The sequence below is a fragment of the Pseudopipra pipra genome, chromosome 6 (genome assembly GCF_036250125.1).
Source record: "Pseudopipra pipra isolate bDixPip1 chromosome 6, bDixPip1.hap1, whole genome shotgun sequence".
Lineage (NCBI taxonomy): Eukaryota > Metazoa > Chordata > Aves > Passeriformes > Pipridae > Pseudopipra > Pseudopipra pipra.
Genome location: NC_087554.1, coordinates 26,510,224 through 26,532,040, shown reverse-complemented (window position 1 = coordinate 26,532,040; position 21,817 = coordinate 26,510,224). Strand labels below are relative to the sequence as shown.

Below are 21,817 nucleotides of genomic sequence, written 5' to 3'. Positions count from 1 at the left end.
CTTATCCTCTATACTGCTTTTCCAAAAGACTAAGATGGAATACTAAGTACTCTGCCTCTGAGCTGCTAATCTTATCCCTCTTCCAGACTTTCACCTTCACAAACGACCTTTGTTCTCAAGATGACTGAATATATTTCTACAAGCAACCAACTATGCTAAAAATACTACTTTCGTGGAAATCTGCTTATATCTGTACAGCTTAGTCAACAACCTTTTAAGTTACATGTTAAATATACAGATTTCAGAATGTTAAGTCAGATAGTGGCTTACATGTTATTTATTCTGCTCACGGCGAAGTTAGATTCTGATAGTTGGGGGTCTTTTTGTTTATTGCAGGAAGGTTAGTTGGTCTTTGCTTTGACTGTGGGAGGTTTTTTTCAGTGAATCTGTTAGAGCATTTGTGTTCACCTCAAGCACATTACCAAAAATACTTGACATCTGAAGTGGGGGATTGTAAAGACAGATGTCAGAAACCAGCATTGGTATTATATACCCTTTAATTAGAACAACACTACAACAATTATGAGGAGGGAAAAAATAACCCAAACAAAAAGCCTAATTTGGAACCATGGAGAGGTGTAAAACTCATATTGTTGTGGGATCCATAGCGCAGGTTATGAGTGCGTGTCCTCTTCTGGAGTTCATGTTTTGCATTGTTTTCCTCCACTTTGCCAGCAGAATAAAGAACTATTAATATTCTGAAAACAAGCTCAGTTACAAGAAACTGATCTGTAAGACCTGCTAGCACCATTCTAGTGGTATTTAATTTTTCCAGTCATTAAAGGATAATCAGTTACAGGAATAGTTGGGGTCTGACTTTTTTTTTTTTTTTATACAGTGGAAGGTTTATTTATGGACTGATAAATACAATATCCAGTCTCACTGGGACAATAAGGCACAACTGTAGGTTACCACTGTAGAGCCTGAAAAAAGCAACACCTAAGTTTCAGCAAATCACAAAGCCTACAAGCACTTTTCACTTTTCAATCCATTAACACTGTTACATTCCTATTTTACAAGACATGGTTATAAAACTATAGTGTTTCTTTCTCATACAAGGCAGAGGTTTTTAATTTACATTTCTTTCTGGAATTGTGCTGCACTCTGCAAAACAATGAAGTGCAACATTTTACTTTTGAATTCCTTAATTTAAAACAAATCAAAAATCCTTCAGAGACTTGCATGTTATTCTTTAACAAAAGTGATGATTAAAGGAACTGAGAAAAAAGGAAATGCACATTTGAGAGTAGTTTGAGACTGGTAAGTATTTATAGAGATGTTAGCACATAACAGAGAAGCAGTTATAACACAGATTCTTCAATAAAGAAGCTCCCAGGGTTTTTTTGGTTTTATTGGAAGGACCTCCCAGACTGTGGAATGTTCCAGATGAACTAGATGAGATCATTTGTCAATCTAGCCACAGAAAACTGTTAGTATTAAACCTTCAAGAATTTAGATCTCTTGAATTTATCAGCATTCTATTAACAGTATTAATCATCTTACACTTGCAAAGAGATTTGCATAGAAATATATTCTGAAATATTTGGGATAATATGTACTACCCCAAATTGTATTCTGATGCTAGAGTTTTCCTAAATACAGCTACCATTCTCAACAAAAATCTAACAGACCAGGACTTTCATACTGGAAAATAAAAATACTGGTTATCCAGGCCTCTCTAATTGGGAAAAAAAAAACATGAAATCAGTTTCATGATCTCATGTTTCATGACACTGTTACCACGGGGCAGTGACAGAACTACAAATCCAGATTTTGGCATGACTAGTTTTCTTGTATTATGTACACTGGTCAACACATTTACACTTTCAGAAGCAAAACCACCCTTATGAAAGGAGGGATCCTAGACAAAAGAAATCCGGAGAGGACACTTCATGGTGCACCGGCTGTCAAGCCTGAAAGCTACTCAAAAGAAAGAAACAAGTTTCTGCATCTGCTACTGGAAAAGTTTAAGTGACTTAGTGCAGAATTCCTATTCCTTTTGAGAACACCATAGCCTGTCTCCACCACATATTCTCCCACTGTCCCTATGAATTAATTCCACAAAGAATAAAGTCTATTCACAGTACTTTAAAGTACTCTAGACTATCATCATGCATTCAGTGCTAGTTATACAATAAAGCCATATAAATTGACAAGTCCTTAAGTAAAAGGCAGATTTAGAAGCAGTGAAGAAACAAATCTGTATGTAAAGAGCCAAATAGGAAAGGGGTAAAAAAAAAAAAAGGCAGCTGTCATGTGGCAAAAGTGGATCATTATCACTGCACCTAGTATTTGAGCAGATGCTTGTCTCCGAAATATTTCAGAGGGCACTTCTGTGGCATGTTTCCGCTTTTCCGTTCCCAAATTCAGAGCTCAGAAGAATCAGTTTGTAGATTAAACAGCAGTGCATAAGGAGAGACATTTTTACTGAAACAGTAGTGCAGAAAGAGACAAGAGAAAGGGTAAAAAAACCGAAGGAAAACATTAAAAAAAGCTCCTTTTCCAAGTTGCACGGCAGCCATTTCCCTTTGTTCCTGATGCACAGGGAACGTTCACATTGGCAGAACAACTCAGGGAGGGGTTGGAGATGTATTGTATATGCACCAGTAGCAATGCTCTGGGGGATGGTGCTAAGGATAAAATGAAGTTCTATTCATTACATAGTCGGAGTAGAAAGGAATAGGTTCTCCATCCATCAGTGAAGAAATCGAATGCTCATTTTCTGCTCTACATCCACCTTCTCCAAAACCTGCAAAAAAATTGAGAAACAGCTATTGAAGTTACTGTACATCTCTCCTACAAGGTTTCTTACTCTAGCATAGAGGAAATGGGCAGGAACATGGGATACCTTCAGTTTGGCACACCAGTCTTTCACCTAGAGATTGCTATTTTTCATTATGGACTGAGGTCCTCCCAAGGGAAGGAACTTCAGCCATCAAAGCTGCAAAGAAGGCTGTCAATGAAAATGTAACTAATGCAGTTTCAGTCAGTCAACAGCACAGAAAGGCTTAGATTTCCAAAACTAGATTGTGTGGGAATGCCTAGCCAGGAAACACAAGGGAGAATGGACTGGAGGAAGGGGCATGAGCAGCCACTGAAGAGCAAAAATCAAGACCACAGCATCATTAATGCAGATCTCTGTAAAATTGGGGTGGCAAGTTCATTCACTAAATCGCTATGAACACTGAGGCATGAAGACACTATTCTGCTCCAGGCCATTTCAGGCAATAGACTTCAGTGAATTCAAGATTAGAGTAATCTACATTTGAAGAGACCTCTGGAGGTTTTTTAGTCCAACCCCCTAAACTCCTACTTAAAGCGGGGCCAAGTAAATCAGGTTGATTAGGCTCTTGTCTGATTAAGCTTCAAATTTCTCCAAGGAAAGAATTTCTACATCTTCAGCAGCTATGATAATCCTCTTGATAAAAAGTTTTCCTTAAAACAAACAACAATTTCCCATGTTGCAACTTGTTTCTGTTGGTTTTTGTCCATCTCCAAGGTAAGTCTAGTTCCTCTTGTCAATACAATCCCATTAGGTAGCCAAAATTGTTCTGCTACAGGACAACTTTCTCCACTGACTATCTGATGGCTCCCAACTATTATGTATTTCTGACTATCAAAAGGACTAGAGCTAGGAACTTGAATACTGGTATTAGTTGTGTTGCTAATAAATGAAATGTACAAGTGAAAACCCATCAGTATTATTACAGCAGAAGAATTGCTCTGTTGTAACAGTCTAGTCAGGCTATTTGTATAGAAAGAAGCAGTTGCAAAAGAAAAAGTAAAAATTCTTCAGTATATTTAGTGCTGTAGCTTTACGTAAGAGTATGAAGAAACATGTGGACTAATTATTAGTATCCTGATAGTACTAAAAAAAAAAACAAAAACAAAACCCCACAACTAATAAAGGGAAGAAAAAGCTAGCAGAAGGCTTTGCCCAAATGCAGGTACGACTATTTGAATTCCTTTGCTCTCTGTTCCTATTTGCTTTTAAGTCTGAACGACTTGCTCACTACTGAGCAGTTTCATTTAGTCATTAAAAATGTTGTTTACGAACCTTTACAAATTCTGCAAAGGAGATGGCACTATCTCCATCTTGATCAGCTTCCTGGATTGTCCTGTCAGCAATGCTGCCCAGCTGCTCATCTGAAATATTTACACCAACCATCATCCGTAACACCTGTAACACAGAAATAATTATTGACATAGGAACAGAAGTATTCTTAGTGCTTTTTTCTTGTGTATACTGTCAACACTATACAAGATTTTCACAGAAGTAATTTCTAGACAGACTTCTATTGACCTTTGTACATTAAGGCTTTCAAGAAAGACAACTTCCTTTTGCAGCCACCACTGACAAAGAATCCTGCTTTTTCAGTAGGCAGCAGGAAGAGGCAGAAGCAAGCGACAGCTTTAGGAACTAGGAATGAGTCATTCTGTCCAATGCTTCTATTTTTTTCCCCACAAAACATACCAACATTTGATTGAATATCTGCTGTTTGAGATAGCTGTCTACAAGAATCTTGAAAGTACACAGTAAAATGGTAACTGCCATTACTCTCCACAGTAAGTAAAGCATTCTCTGTGCAGACAGAAGAGGGCAGTTCCAGTCAAAAGCAAATCGTTGTCCTACGTCAGAAACCACAGATTGCCATGTGTACTTCCCAGGATTAGTAGTATGTAATTACACCTAGGTCAAGCCTAGTTTCATATATATGCAGCACCAATGAACTTTGATTACCATTGCTGCAATTTCAAGAAGTTTTGTTCTGTTGAGAGGATGTGCAGAGGATCAGGCAAACAACCTAACCCACCTCAGTGATTGTCCCTTTGAAGTACTGTTAGAAGCACCTTTCAAAGTTACAGAAGGTAGTTCTTAAGCGGCTTAGTGTATCTGTTGAATATTTAGGTATCACTTCCAACAGGATCTGCCTAGCCTACCAAATGAGATTAAAGTCTCCTACCATAACTAAAGCTTTAAACCAGAGGTAAGCAATTAGCCACTAAATTCCTCCTGGATTTTCTTTTGAGAAAACTGGTGTAAAACTCTCCTCTTCTTTCTAAGAGGGTGTGAAGTCACAGAGGAGGTCATGACTGAGTCATTCAAAGCAGCCCTATGCTATTTACCTGAAGCAGCTCATCCCTGGAAATCTTGTCATCTTTATCTAGATCGTATAATCGAAAAGCAACTATAGGGAAGAAAGAAAGAGCAGTTAAATTTGAGAGCCATTATTTTTCTTCATAACAATCGATTTATCTAAAAGAAAAACAACAAAACTAAGTATTTGTAAAATATTTTAAGAGAACTAGCTTAGAATTTTAATTCACCATAAAACTCATGCTCAGTTCCATAAAGTGTTATTACCACACACATGAATAGCATTACCGACAATAAAGGAAAGATTTTACTTTCAGAAGCACTCTGCTTGCAGGGTATTTCCTCAAAACCCCAAGTCACGGAAGTATAATTATCACCAAGATACACTAAATTCTTTAATTTCAGAGCCAACCATTTTTACACTACCATTCATTCTCTTTGACTATTCTGGATGAGATATGACAGAAATTTTAAGTGCCCTGAGGACTGTTGCCAGATTTGATTAGCAAGAAAGAGCATTCTGCTCATATACTGTAGGCAGACATCCAAATACTTAAGAAAGTACTCAGCTGAAGGTGAGGAAAAAACACTATATTATATGGAAGACTGGAAAAAGAAGCAGAAAAGCTCATTCACGTATGGGATGTGGCTTCTAAATCTGAAATAACTTTGAATGCAAAGCATTTTGAAACACTTCTGTGTTTTTGGAAAGAATATACATATTTCAAGATTCAAACAAGTCCACCAAATTACAATGTAGCAATGGCTCAGTTGTTGACATTCTGAACAGGTAAGCTTCCAAGTTAATTAAAAAAAGAAAATTCAGATATTAGAGGATATCATTCCACAGGAAACAACTATACAGAAGATCCCAAGCCCCTTTCCTCTCTTCCTAAGGAAAAATAGAAAATAAAAAAGAATTGGTTCTATAGAAAGGTTCACATTTCTTACAGTGGAGCTTGTTACTTCGGCTGTTAAGTGGTTCTGGTCCATTCTGGTCTTTGCTCTTTTCATTATCTTCTATAGGTCGGAAGTGGGCTAGTGTCCTCATGAATCCACGGAAATTCACCTGGTCCTCTCTGCATAAACATTTCAGGAGGTCAGTTTTAGCATAGCTTATATATGCTCTTCATTTCAGTAAAGAAGACTATGAATGTCTGAAACATCAAGACCATATGAACTCTTCCACTCCCACCTCCCCAGGGTTTGGCTGCCTATGCTGTTGCAAGCTGGGATCATGCTGTTATGAAGTATGATGTGTAAAAAAAGAAGCTGTGAGAAGTCTTGTTGAGGGGTCCTCTCCCCTTGCCTGCAAGTTCTACTGAAGCTCAAGCCCTCACCTTTAGCCCCGCCTGAGCTATGCTGCAGCTAAGCCTGAATGTAGCAACGTATCTTGCTGACCTGGACCCCAATTCCCTGGATTGACTTAAAACTAGTTTCGCTGCTGTCAGCCACTGGACTGTTGGCTGACCTGTCAACAGTCACTGGACCTGCTCTGCTATTCTTGTTCAGGTGCATGCCCTTTGTCAGCAAGTACATGACCCCTTCCAGCTTTGCTGTCACCCTTGGCTCCTGCCTGTGGGGCTGCCATTGCTCACTGCTCTCTGACAAAGAATTCTCTTCTCTAGTTTCTGTGGGAACTGCCCATGTAAGTACTTTCCAGGACTCCTGCTTTCTACTCAGTAAACCCTGCCTGGTATTAGCTGATATAACTTGATTAGACAATCCAATCTCCATCAATCAGTAATGACAACTGTGTTCAAGAAAAGAAGCAGATTCCATAGAACAATTCAGAGAGGTATAATGAAAGAGACAATACTGCAAATCTGATCAACTTTTTGGATTTGTGTTAAAAGTGTCATAAGCTAGGTCTTAAATGTAATAAAAACCTAAAAGCAATCAACCAAAAAAGCCAATCTAATAACAATGGTACACTAAGATATAATAACACCTAATTAGTTAATTGCAATGCTACTTACCATTAAATAGTCTTGATGCAAATTAGCTTTAAGAGAAGCCTGAGTTTGTCAATAAAAAAAAGCACAAAAAAAGTCTTGTCATGTCATAAAGTATTTTTTCATTAAAAAATGAAAATATGCTGAGGAAATAATGTATCCACATACACTGCATGACAAGTTTGAAGTGTTCAATTATTAGTAAATTCAGAGTTTTAATTATCAGCATTTCGCTCCTATCAAAACTTCTGATGAACTATAAATTTTGTGCCTGCTCACAAATGCAGTTTGTTGGAACTCACCCTTCTGGAAAGAAGGCATTGATAATTCTGTCTCCGAGTGGATTGATGGCAAGCTCTGGAATCCGCTGGAAGTCTTCACGGCTAAGTGAAGCAAGAACACAAGAAGTCTGCATAAAGTTGAAGTCAGAGAAGTTGCTTAAAAAGAATTCACAGTAAAACAACCATGGAGTTCTATTTCTGCAGCAAGACACTTGGTGGTTTTGAAAGTGTAACTCTTTAAATCATGTTTTCTCTATGACTGATGGCACAAAACAAAGCAAAAGACAATGCCAAGCCTGTATTCCATTACAAACTAGCAGTGTTCATTTATCACGTTAAGCACTTCTCAGACACTAACATAGTTTGTGCTTGAAACCTTACTGTAATGATGCCAACTAGTTTGCAATGTAAGAAAAAGAAAGCTTCTGAAAAGGCTTTGAAGGAAATTATGGCTTCGAAATTAAAATAATGATTGGGGGTTTTTAATAATTATTTTGGTACTAAATCATTTGAGTTGTCATGACTTTTCCAGACTGCCTCATTTCAGATTCTGGGACAATACCATATTCCTCCAACCATACTACAGGTGATCTGCAGGTTCCAATAGATTTTTTTGTTTGTTTATGCAACAAATTTATATATTATTATAAGCACCAAAATTCAGATTCTTTCAGCTTCAACCAAGCTGCATTCATATTTTAAAGTAGTAAATTTACACTTTTACAGGTGCTTCTACACTAGATACACCAGGACATGCAAATACTCACTGCTCTTGCTAGCCATTCTCTTTTCTGCTCATGATTACATATACACAGAACAATATAAACATAGCTAAGCTTACATTGTTATAACTTTCTCTGATCTGAAAGACATCATGAGTTGTACTGTATACACATTTTAGATCAGTATGACATGAACATAGGGTTCATTCTATTATTAGAACTGCAGTAATAATTTATCTTTTCTTTCAATCTAATAGACTGTCAGTGACAGGGAAGTGGGATAATCTTGGCGTGACCAAGGCAGATGCACCAAATGTGTCTTAGTGAACAGGTTTGGTTTGTTGGTTTTTTCACTACCACAGAACACAGCAACTTATCAGTTAGTACAAGATGTACTCCATAATCATTTAAATTTTAAATTGCCAACAGCAAGGGGGTAAAGCTGTAAAAAACCCACCTTATTCTGTCTGAATGCAGAATTTAATATTTCCTGCCCAATCTCCAGAAACACTGGCAATTCCCTTCAAGTCAAATGCAGTCCTGCTGATTTTGAAGTTTGGGTCAAAGTCTCAAACTTGTTTACTGAATATTTGCTACTTTTGAAAACTATGCTCACTAAATGAATTGGCAACAAGGTTTGATTCATGTTGTTATTATACCAAAAAACTGGCAAAGTAAGCACAAAGTTTGAGATTATGTAAGTATACTGGCCTTTTACAATGTAGCGATATTAAAGAAGAGAAAAAAGGAATTGGCTGACCTTATCACTAGTCTAGCTTGGGACAGACAAGAAGCAAGATGATCTAGTTTTAAATGTATTCTAAAGCACTCCTTGCACCCAGTCACACCACAGTACTGTTGTTAAGAGTGTCAGTTACAATATATCTGTTACAACCTGGTTAAACTGTTTGACCTTCTAGAGTGACCTGACCATATTTTTAAGTTATCCCAGTAAACTTCTGCTCTGACCAGGTCCAAGTTACTTTTAATAGGCAAAGTTAACATCCATATAGCATGATCAACTTGTTACCAGACCGTTCAGGTCTCCTGCATTTTAAGCTATAGCTGAAGGGCAAAGTATGCATTAGTTATTTAAGCAGGAGATGCAGCGATGTGGAAAACCCATGTCCCAGTAACAATATTTTAATAACAGAACTTCAGTGTCAATGCTAACATTATAACCTAAAAGTAGCAGCTGCCCTCTCTTCCATTTAGAGCAAAATCCTAATGGTTCACAATTTTTTACTTGCATATCACTACTTTCTAGTATTCAGCCTCAGTTCACACTCAGCATTTCAGTCTCTAGTTATTCTGCTTTCTAACAGGAGATTAACAATTAACCACAAATAACTTCCTGGGTTTCAAATCTATTTGTCCTGTCATTATCAGAATTGCAGCAGACCGCTTTTGCTTATTAAGAGCACATTACTGAGTGAGTGTTATAACTAAAATAGCTGTAACAGCCATAAAAGCAAATGAGTGCATGAGGTAAGTTATTCTCCCCTTTCTAAAACTAAGGCTTACTGCAGTCATTAGGGACCAACTTCACCCGGCTGAAGCCAGAACTTACAGGAAATTTAATGCCCTCTACTTAATGGGCAACAAGGCTCTTCTAAGGTATCTTTCCAGGAACTTGGCTCTTACCAAATTCTTCCTTAAATGCAACATGCAAAGTACCTTTAACTGCATGTGAACACTATGTAGGCCAATGACTTAATATATATGCCAGTGTATTCACAATGAGACATACTTTGCAGCATAGAATTCGTAGATTCTAAGCACGACAAGTATACCTAAGCGCGAGTATACCCTCCAAAGCACAAAGCACATCCCTACCATAAAGGGATCCTTACCCCAAAGACTGCAAGAAACCTACTAGACCCTTTTTTTCTTCCATTTCTTTTTGTTCATCCTTCTGTTACTTCTAGATGGTAGCAAAACACTGTTACTTCACCAGGGATGAGGAGGGTAGGGCTCTCTAGAGCTGAGGGAAAGTAAAATAATGGAGAGGAAAAAACCCCAAACATATGCAAATCACAAGTGGTAGATGAAAGGAAAGATGCCTAGAAGATATAGGTAACAAGAAATTACTTGAAGAAGGGAAATAATTAAGAGCAGTAAGGTGTATCGTGCAAGTTGGTCAAACAGTTGGTCAAACTGAAGAGGTTCCATTGCTCCCTTCCCTTGCTAACATCAGCCTTCTCATTCAGTTAACCTTTTGGTGGTTTAATGCATCCCCCCTAAAAAACTCCCTACCTTCCTAAGAGCACCACAGCTGCCAAAGAGGTGCTGGGAGCCTGGAGAAGTTACAGGTAAAGAGTATGGGCTTCCCCTCTTTCATGATTGTGTCAGCCACCTCATTTAACTTCATCCTTATCCATGCTCTATGCAAATATTAAAAGTTGCTTAACTATCAGAGCAGTAATTGGTTCATAAACATTAGGCCCAGAAGTATGTGAAAAGGTGATAATTAGATGAGCAATAGGAAAGGAAAGAAAAAAGGCAGGGTGCATAAACTGTGGTTGAGGATGGAAGAACAGACTATTCTTGTACCCTATCTTTTCCAATCCAAACCCATATCCTTCCTGCCTTGTCTATTTTTGATAAAGCTAAAAATGCTTTGCATTTTCTTAAGCAAAAGAATTCCACATTCAGAAAGCTAGCTTTTATGTTTTACTTTGCAATCTTGCAATATCAGTTTGAACTAATAAGAACAAGCCTGACATCCTTCCAGGCCGAGATGGTTCAGTTAACTGACAAAGATGGCCTGGGTAACAGATGGCCTGGGTAGCTCATGTTACCCTTCTCTCATGATCAGAGGCTTTCTGAAGTTCTCCAGGAGACACAGTCTTGTGAACAGCTTTCATAAGCATGAGATACACACAAACAGCTCAGTGTATCTACTCTCTCTAGGTACCAGCTTTCAGAATACTTGCCCTTCCCTCCTTCTTCCACACTTACCAGGCTATACCAATTACTGTATGGTAAAAAATAATTCTGAAGTGCTTAACCTGTCATTTCCCCAGTGCACAAGAAACTACTGTTAAGTGGGAGGTTCCATGCAAAAGTTATGTGCAAAAACAGCAGTTAGACAAGTACCTCCTTTTTATAGCTCTATACATGTCTGTCTAGAGCTACTTACTAGTAGATAAACTTTGAAACAGATGTATTCTTGTGTGGTGTACACTTCACTACCAGCCCAACAAGGAGACTTACTGAAGCAAAAACATACTTATCCTGGTCATACACTTCTACTTCCTCCTACTGGAAATCAGCATGTAAATAAAGAGAACATTCACACTGATTTCTTCCTAAGCTATAGCTAGGATGTAGACAGAACAAGTATGTTCCAGATTTCACAACTTAGATGTAGCTATGGACATCCAAGGGTATGGATCCAACCTTTTGTTTTGGCAATTCAGCATGTCGCAATATTGAAATCAAAGGTGACAAGAATATTCAAAAGAACACTTTTGTCCTGTCTTTTACAACATGATTTTGTTTCAGTCCCTCAGCAAGTCTGATGGAACTTACTCACTTTGTTTAGGAAAAGGGAAGCTAAGGAAAAATATAAGATTTTTCTACACTTTTAAAGAGTTGACAGGTAAAAATGGAGCATAGTCATTTAGACAATAAGGATGAGAGAGCAAAAACAAGGCATATGAAGTTTTGTATTCATCAATAACCATCTCTAATATTTCATTTATGTAACTCTTTAAACACAAAGTGCCTTGAAGCTCACGTATGTACACTGGATAGAAACATCTGGCTAGGAAAGATTTCTTTTGATTATATAGTTCCAGAACTACTTGGATCAATCATCATCTACCAGATCTTCTGTACAAAATACTCTTTACCCTGCCCTGCTTCAGAAGGGTGGTACACATCTAAAGATTTATTTCATGCCATAAGGAACTGCATAACACTTCTTTTCCTAATCATAGTCACGTGAGTGATTTTGTCATGTTTGATTTGTAAGTCAAAGGCATAAGTCATCCTTACGGAAATGGTAGTTCTTGCTCACAGGAAACAAACAGGAGACATACCTTCTGAACGGTTCAGTGGTAGTAAGCAAGTGACAACTTCTACTTACTTGTCTTAAAGCAGCAAGTTCTCTTTGATCTGTATTTCAGAAACCAACATCTATGACCTTCCAAGCTGTAGTTCTTACTTTCCTCTCATTCTTTTTATTTTTTTGGGGAAGCAGTTTTCCATTACTTAAACATAATAGTTTCCACACATTGTGGGTACCAGAACAAGTTTAAAAATTTGAATGCCACTCTTAAGTCAGACATATTTCAGAGTGGGCTATTTAGGGGGTCAAGACTGCTAGTTAAGGGATCATAATTAGCACAGTTGCTAGGATTTTCCAAACAATCTTCACTTCCTTTCCAAAGTACCACATGATTAACAACAATGGAAGTCAAACTCCTCCTGATGCACAATACTGTGAAACTAAGCATTGTGCAGCAGACATTCATAGCATATTTAATCAACTACTCCTCTTATGTAAACATTACAATCACTATACAAATCTTTATTTCTATCTTACAGTATTTTATACAAATTTTATGGGTTCAGTAAGTAAATTCAGTGTTGGAGGGAAGAGTTGAAGAGGAATATATGCTAGGTTCAAATTGTGCTAGACTAGTCTGGTAGCCATCACTTTTATTCATCAGTGAGTATTAAACCCACATGTAAAGTTTGAAAAGGCTGTTAATGTTTTGTTGTCTGTGTTTTTTTCAAATAATTCAATTTTAAGACTCACGAAGTATTAACCTTACCTTCAATATCAGCTGATCTCTATGTCAGAATTGCCAATGCTACAATTTATGTGATACTTTGGCTCTAGTGTCAGAGTGGGCTTAAGTAGTTCCAGTATATCCCACCCCAAGCCAATTTTTTTCACACATACAATCCATTTTATCATCCCTTCAGCTATACACATCCAGAAATTTACAGTACAGCCACAGTCCAAATCACTGGAGTCAATCATCTTCAAAATCTATACATTCCAAAAGGGAAGGGAGAGTATTTTTAACCCCAAATAATCACTCAGTAGTCCTGCTTACATCACAATTCCACATCCAATTACTTAAATGCTGAGAAGTCAGCAATTTGCGGGACTAGCAGGAACTTCGCATTTCCTTCAGGAGAGGAAATTGCAGTAAGCCAACAGTACTGCCAAAGACCACGTGTCTTACAACTTGCCACTTTCATCTTTCGAGAGGCAATTCTAGCATTAATTAGGTTGAGCTTTCCTGGGTTTATAGTGCATCCTAGAGTCATATTTTACAAGATCACATACAAAACGTCAGGTGACCCTCAAGTCCATGTTTACTGGATTTGACTGGGATAGAGTTGCTATGAAAGAAATTAACTCTGTAAGAGCCAGATCACATATACTATGCTACAGCAAGGTTCTTTTCCCCTTCCTACTCTCTCCCGACTTGTCTCCAGCTTTCCCGTGCACTGTGGCTATGAATGGGAAACAAAATCCACAAGAGTAGGGAAGGCTAGAGAACAACGACAGCAGGCAGAGATATATTTTAACAGGCAATCAACTCACTAGAGTTTACCTTTTTGTTGAGAATATTCTTTCCAGCAGATTCAGTCCATCAAAACGGAAAATGTTTCACAGATAAAGACTCATCTTTATTTAATTGATTAAGCTGTAGGAAACCAGTTCACTTCTGTAGTTTTCAAATTGTTGACACAAGACAAACACTTTAAAGGTCTTAGAATATCCTGCACTACCACTTTTAAGAACAGAATGTTTGTTTAGTCACAGTGACTTCATTCCAGCTCTTTTTTTTTATTTTTGAGCATATTAACAGATATGGGTGTGCAAACTTAAGTGTAGTAAATGGACTGCAGATCCAGGTAGTGTTAAAAGACACTGGATATCAGAAACAAGTAAAACCATGTCTTTTTGTCATGAAAGCTGAGATAAAGAAGACAGGGTAGAACCATTCTTGTAATAATTATGAGAAACAAGATATAAAGAAAGGTAAGAAATAACAATCTAAAAATGTTGTTTAACAATTCTGAACATTTTTATAAGACTTTGAATATCAAATCTAACCTTTCTTGTATTAACTGCTACAAACCTTCAACACTGTATAAAGACAACTGGTATTTAGAGCACCTCAGTTCAACAATGAAACCTTTCATAAAAGAGAAGAAACTTCAATGTCCATGTAGACAGTAAGTATGAAAGAACCTGTTATAACAGCCTCAGTGATTTACTACCTGTGGAAAACATGGAGGCATCCTGCAACAGCAAGTTACCACTACAGATGTGCCAATGCAAGGACAGTTGAATTAGTGACAATACCCACCTAAGAGTGCCATTTTCTCCTTTGTCCAGGCTAGTGAAGCGACTGTACAAGCGGGTGATTTGACTGTGGGAAACTGAAGAAAAAAAAGAAAGACAGATAAATTAGCATGTCAATGGTTCCTCACAGGAGCAGACTTCATTACACTGAACTACTCTGTTGCCAGAAGCTGTGTTCAAAAAAGAGATCACACAGAAAGAGTTACATTGGAAGCATATGGCAATCAGCCTTTAGGGACTTCCTGAGCTATAAATCACAGCTTAATATTCAAAAATCCACAAATAAGCTCATTCTTTAAAAATCTAACTGCTTTCTATTTCCATTTTCAGTCTTTAAGATTTTTCAGTTATCTGACTCAGTAAATGTCAATTAAAAAGAAAAAATATTTGATTCACAGTTCCACCTTATTTCCCTTAATTTCTTTATGGCTAGAAATAATCTGGACACAGCCCACACTGATGACCTCTACATCATTCATGACACTGCAGACCTCTGTTGTAGTATCTTTCCTTCTCTTTTACTTATCTCTAGTCCTGTTGTCTTTTTTCCACATAAGAGAGAAAGTGTACTCAGTTCCTCTGCATCTGGAAAGTGGTCAGAGAGGCTTTATGCCTTCACTTTTCTTCCCTTACAGAACTGCCTGAATCTAAAGTTTGGTCATTTTGGGGTTTATAGAATAACAGAATATCCTGAGTGGGAAGGAACCCACAAGGATCATCAAAGTCCAATTCCTGGCCCTGCACAGGACCACCCCAAGAATCACACTATGTGCCTGAGAGCATTGTTCTTGAACTCTGTCAGGCTTGGTGCTGTGACTACTTCTCTGGGGAGCCTGTTCCAGTGCCCAACCACCTGTTGGGTGAAGAATCTTTTCCTATCCACGTAAACCTTCCCTGTCACAACTTCATGCTGTTCCCTCAGGTCCTATCACTGGTCCCCAGAGAGAAGAAATCAGAAAGGCTTTGTTTCAGAACTCAGACCCAATAACAGATTTATTATTAAATTTAATAGTATTTTTTAGATCCTAAATTAAATCAACACTTTGGCGCGCAGCACTCTGATACGTCAAGATATCTGCCCTTGAGGGAGTCAACAGCTTGTCATTGAGCTATCTCAAACCATGACACAGCTCCTCCCAATTTAGTGTCATCAGCACATTTTCTCAGACTGCCTTCAAGTCCTAAATACAAGTAGTTTTATGATGCTGATGAGAACGGAGTCCTGTAGAACCCCCCTAGTGACGAGTCACCAGCCTGATGTAACCCCATTTGCTATAACCCTTTGCACCCAACCTGTGAGCCAGTTGCTCACAAAAGTAATTTCCGGGCTTTAGGACAATGGATTAAAAAATAAAAAGCCTATTTCTAGAGAAATTTCAGAATGAGTTGGGACACAAAGCAAGTAGAAAGTTATTGCAGACTTTTTAAATCTGCATCTGAAACAGAAATTATAAAGTCAGTGTTAAGTTCAGCATAATTTTGTCAACATTACCAAGATATTAGACAACCCAAGATATTAGACAACTAGATCTTTAGAACAGTCCATGATAAATCCATGAGTGGGATAAACCTATATAGAATAGCAATTCCTTTAACACTGAAAGAATGCTTGTCCTGGTTTTGTCTGGGACAGAGTTCGTTTTCTTCTTAGTAGTTGGTACAGTGCTGTGGTTTTGGGATTTCATATGAGAATAATGTTGACAACACACCAGTGTTTTGGTTATTGCTGAGTAGTGCTTACCCTAAGCCAAGGACTTCTCCATTTCCCATGTTTTGCCAGTGAGGAGGTGCACAAAAAGCTGGGAGGGAGCACAGCCAGAACAGCTGACCTGAACTGGCCAAAGGGAGATTCCATACCACAGAACATCATGTTCAGTGTATAAACTGCAGGAGTTGGCCAGGAGGGGCCAATTGCTCTTCAGGGACTGGCTGGGCATTGGTCAGCAGGTGGTGAGCAGTTATATTGTGCTTCACTTGTATTTCTTGTGTTTTATTTATATCTCTCCTATTTTCATTATATTTCGTATTATTATTGTTATTATTAACATTTTTATTATTATTATTATATCTTACTTTATTTCAATTATTAAACTGTTCTGATCTCAACCTATGGGGTTTACCTTCTTCCAACACCCATCCCCCCCAATTCTCCTCCCCATTCAACCTGGGCAGGGAGTGAGCAAGCAACTGTGATACTTCATTGTCAGCTGGGATTAAACCACAAGGCCCTACAGGAGACCTTGGCTTTTCAGTCTCTTCTGATCAAGTTAATAAATACATGAAATAAGACTTAATTGAATGTTAATGTTTACTCAGTAAAGGCGTGATTTTCTACAATGTTAAACTAGGACTTAATGTCTTTTCAGATCTAGTTGTTTAAAAAGCCTTCATCAGCACATGCACAATGCTTTTGTTACTTGCTAAAACTTATTTGGGAACAGGTTGCACAGTAGTTGTTTCATCTGTGACAAGCAAGGCAAATTCCTTTTTTCAGGTTTGTTCTTTCTCAAGGCTATTTGTTCAGGTTCAATCATTCCCTCCTTTAGGAAGACCTGCCAGCAACTGGGTTGTTTTTTTGGTTGTCTTTTTACCCCCCCCCCATCTTCTTCAGCTTTCATTCTTCACATAGGATTGGTCAATTTGCTCAGTTCCACCTAAGGCAACCTCTCTACAATCAGACTGGGCAGCTTGCTCAATTTCAAGATAAGCAACATATGCACAGAAAACAAGTACCAGTATTCTAAAGAGTTCAAACTTCCGCATTTCTGATTTAGTGTTTTAGATAACATATGCAATAACAATATCTGATGATGAAAAAAGAACAGGTTGGAAGTCAGATGTCCAGTAAGAAGCCCCATGCTCACAAAGAAAGTGTACACAAAGAAAGTGATGAGAATTCTACTCAGCATCATTTCCAAACTAATGTCAGCAACTCCATTTTTGGAACACGTCTGTAACAGCTAGTATATGAGAAATAGTAATAGCTGTTGACAGGAGAAGTGATATTTCTGTTAAGATCATACTAGACAAAAAGTACATCATAGCTATATAAGAAAGGAAAATGATTCAGGTCCACCACCGTATCCTTTCATAATTTCCTTTGGGCTCTCACCCCTCATGAAAGCTGCATCACTAAAAATTTTTCAGCACATTCTCATGCAAAAATAAAGATTTTGACATTTCTTCCTCTTAAAGCTAGCTGAAACACCATTTTATCTATATTGTTACCCCACTAAGGTCCTTCTAAAAATTTAAGTTAAGACTCCTAAATTAGCAACTGTACCCTCTATTTTACTTCTGCTAAATCATTGCGAAGTTTTTAGTAATTAGCGACTGAAACTCTTGTCTAAAACAGCAGCATAAACTCAAATATATTTATATACTTAGAAAATATATTAACATCCAACAGAAAAATCCATCACCTGTTACCACACAAATATTTTTTCCCCTAAACTCAGATATGAGCATTAGTTTATTATTAATACTTAAGTAGACGGCTTCAAAGCATGGAAACAAAGGGCGTGGACAAAATAGTTTGAATACTGTTACATTCCAGTGGCTTTCCAAAAGCTTTCAACAGATTGTAGAAAAGTAACATCTTGGATGTCTTACCTGTTTCTTATAGCTGTTACTGAAATACAAAAGCAATTAGGGTGACCTCAAGGTTTTTTCAACCCCAAATTTCAAAATGTTTATATGCAAAGCAAACAGCTTCCATACAACTTCATAAAACATTTAGGACTGTTAACTTCAGGCTTAGCACCTCTGTTTTCAACCACAACATAAAAAAAATTAATATGGAACTTTAATCCAAATGAATTTCATTCAACAGATTTAGTGTCATTGTACGGCTTCTGAAAGACTATGCTTCAAGGCCCCTAAAAGACACCTTTTAAATCTGTTCTGCTAAAGAACATTACAGTTTCTCACACATGTTAGTATCATAGCCATCATAGTTTTGTGCTACATAAAATTTAACAAGAGAAAAGCTGTATAATTCCATAGTTGAACTCAATCGAATTGGTTAATATTCTATTCAGTGCCTCACACCTATCCCAGATGAACTGAAGAAGGCACATTTCACCATAAGGAGGCCAAAAAAAAGAATCCTTAGGAGGACTTACCAGACAACCAGTTCAATATGGATATGCAATACCGCCAGATTGTTTCACGTCTACAAAGTCCCTTTCTCAAGCTCCTTAGTGGGTAAACTACCAGCAGCATCAAGTTTCTAACAAACCACAGGACAGCCTGCTAAGGCAGTGTTACTGAATATTCTCTCTGTGAACTTTGGTCCACATAATCAATGCCTGTCATTTTTCCCACCTTGTATAAATATTTTCACCTCTATGAAGTGTGTAACAGTGCTAAAAGCTTCTTGGAATTTTCCATCTACCTAGAGAAGTATAAAAGGCATAGAAAAATCACATTCCTGGACTGCAGTTACAGGCGGGGGAAAGGAAAAAAAAAGATAAGTCAGCGAGACATGCTGTGATGACTTGCAAGCAAGCATGACTCAGAGATTAGCAATCATTGATTACCAGTGGTATTAATTATAAAACTGAACAGATAAAAATACATGGAAATGAACCAAACTCACACCACAAAGCTGAACTCTCAGTCGTAACTTTGAGCTCCCACATTGATGGTAGAAGAAAAGCATTTAGAGGCTGACTAGAGTAAGTGGTTTTATTGCTTAGAATATCTACATAGCCATCTTAATGGTATTTATTTAAATGTCATGTACGTAAAATTTTAGGAATAAAACACCACAGACAATAAATCAAATAGCAGCATGAGGAAAAATATAAGACCTTTTGGAAAAACACTGCAGATTCGGGGTTTGGTTTTTGAAGCATCTTTATGAGGAGGCTATCTTTATATTGTTTGTGATTAAAAACAAAAAAACCCACAGTAAATTATTGATAGATAAGCAGACTTTAACACTCCTAATTGTTTATCACAGCCTTCCTGTAGAAGATTCCTTTGAAAGATGGAAAAAGGATCATGGAAACTATGCTAAACTCACTCAGCCTTCCACTACACTAGTACCAGTGCTCTCAATTTTCTTCTACTTCTTTTCTGTAGTCACTCATTTTCCTGACACAAAAAACTAATATCTAAGAAGAATATATGATACCATTTATATTAAAAAGAAAACTGAGGAAAGTATTTCCAAGTAGCTAGAACAGATTAGTAAGCATATGCAGAAGAAAAATGTCATCTGGGAAGACCATGTTTACCTGAAACGGTTCCTGGGGGAACAAACAGCAAAGCAATACCTATGATGTTACGACCTCCCCTCTCCAACTAGTTAGGAGGGCACCCTCCATTTCCTATCATTCAGTATTTGCTAGAATTCTCAGGCTTTCATTTTATCAGGCAAATCAACAACAATGGAGTTTCATCTTTTCTAAGGTATTTTATGCTTATGAAGAACAACTCGCTCAAACAAATAGTATATGGTAAAGTAGCTAAATACTATAGACCAGCTTGAATAATGCTCTTCCAGTTGCTGGCAAGTACAGGGATTTTCACTTTTTTTTAGTTAACCACACCTATTTGTCACAAGTTACATTACCATCCTTTATGGTTTAAATGCCACTCAGTATTCATTCTGAATAACCTTAAGGCAGCTTTAGCACTAGCCTATGAAACTAGTAACACTTGGGAAAAACATTTACTATACAATGAGACCTTTTGTGGGCTTAAAACAGCTGTTGGAGAGAAATTCCAGCACCAGACATTGAGACAGACGACTCTTCAAAACCCAACGAATTATCTCTGCCCAAATGCAATACTGCGGATAGAAAAAGCACTGCTTCCCTTCCACCCCACCGGGATCTCATTGCTCCTGCCAGCTACTGGCAGCGGGGAGCGAGCCGAGAGGCGTTTCCCAGGTTTCCGCAGGCCTGCCAGACGTGTCCGGCCCGGCGGCTGTGGGCGGCGGGGTCCCGGCCCAGGGACGGCCCGACCCGCACCGGGCAGGGCCCCCGGCCCGAGGCCCTGCGAGCGGCCCCGCTCCGAGCGCCGACCCCCGCGGCACTGCCCGCCCCGCCGCGCCCACAGCCCCGCACTCACAGCCCGTCTCCTTCTTGATTTCCTCGATCTCCTCGTCCCGCAGCAGTGTGGACGCCCGGGAACCCATCGCGCCGCTGGGCCCGAGGGGGAGGGAAGGGAAGGGAAGGAGAGAGTTACGCAGCCGAACAGCAGCGACGGCGGAGTCACAGCCACCCCCGGCACAGGCCCGACCGCGGCCGCCCCGCTGCTCTGAGGCGGAAGGCGAGCGCGCTCCGCCCGTCGCCGCCCCGCTGTCAGCGCTCCCTGTCACCGCCCCGCCCGTCGCCGCCCCGCTGTCACCGCTCGCTGTCACCGCCCCGCCCGCCGCCTCCGCCCGCCCTCAGCGCCCGCCCACGGATCGCGCGCGCACGCGTGTGGAAACCCTCTGGTGTGGAGGGACAGAGCGGTCGCTTAAAGTGACGCCTTTGTAGGTGTTTGTTCCTGGTTAATAGTACTGCCGGGTCCCACGGGCTGGCTTTGTTTTGCAAATCGCAGAACCGGTCAGGCTGCAAGGGGCCACAGCGGGTTGTCCGGTCCAACCGCCCTGCCCAAGCAGGGTCATCCCAGAGCACATGGCACAGGATTTTGTCCAGACGGTTCTTGAATATCTCCAGTGAGGGAGATTCCACAACTTCTCGTCGTGCTTGCGGCTGTCTTGTCTTCTTTCTCCCTGTTAAGTAACCCTAAGTTAACATATATTTGAATAGTGGCACGGTAGCAAATTCGTGTGTTAATCTTTAAAATATACAATTTTAGGTACAAGACTCTGCAGCTACATTTAAAGGCTGGTCACAAAGTGTTTTTATGTTTTATTATATTGACATAGGGATGGACATTATTTGAGCTCTATAATCATAATTGAATATTTTTATATCAGCATAAGGAAATTTATACTAAGAAGTCATATTTCCCGAGTATTCTTGACGTCAGGCTGCCCTATTGTAGAAATTAAGCGCTTTTATGTGTGACATCTTTCAGTCAGGTGAATGCTTGCATAGTTGTTTTTTTTTTTTTTGGTCCCGAAATGCTACCATTTTTTATGATTTTATAACTTGCGTTTGATTACAGTAAAGTTTCAGTGGATGCAACTATTTTACATATTGGTGAACTTGTATAATTGCCCTCCAATTACAGTAACTTAATTAATAATTACAGTAATGGATCAAATACGATTGAATCAATATAAATCCTTACAGATATTTAAACTGTATTGTTCTTGGGCTCAGGTCAGGTACTTCATTCTTTGTACTTTGAACTCTAACTTACCTTAAGATTGTTGCTGACCTTTGCAGTGAACATCACTTCAGGTTCTGCTTTCACCCTTTATTTTCAGAATAAATGTGAAATTTTATCTGAAATAAAGG

At 38.7% G+C, this 21,817-nt stretch overlaps 1 protein-coding gene across 2 annotated transcripts; it reads right to left on the bottom strand.

The window, feature by feature from the left end:
• Positions 1–1,247: 1,247 nt before the first annotated feature.
• On the bottom strand, positions 1,248–20,730 carry CHP1 (calcineurin like EF-hand protein 1). 2 transcript variants are annotated; one of them, XM_064658071.1, is made up of 7 exons: positions 20,475–20,730; positions 14,398–14,470; positions 7,356–7,436; positions 6,050–6,177; positions 5,128–5,189; positions 4,058–4,180; positions 1,248–2,749 (listed from the first exon to the last, which is right to left on the bottom strand). In XM_064658071.1, the coding sequence occupies exons 1-7, from the start codon at positions 20,539–20,541 to the stop codon at positions 2,696–2,698; spliced, it is 588 nt and encodes a 195-aa protein (XP_064514141.1). In that variant the 5' UTR covers positions 20,542–20,730; the 3' UTR covers positions 1,248–2,695. The 2 variants fall into 2 exon arrangements, with proteins under 2 accessions (XP_064514141.1, XP_064514142.1); XM_064658072.1 differs by lacking the exon at positions 20,475–20,730 and adding an exon at positions 18,518–18,736.
• Between the last annotated feature and the right edge of the window lie 1,087 nt (positions 20,731–21,817).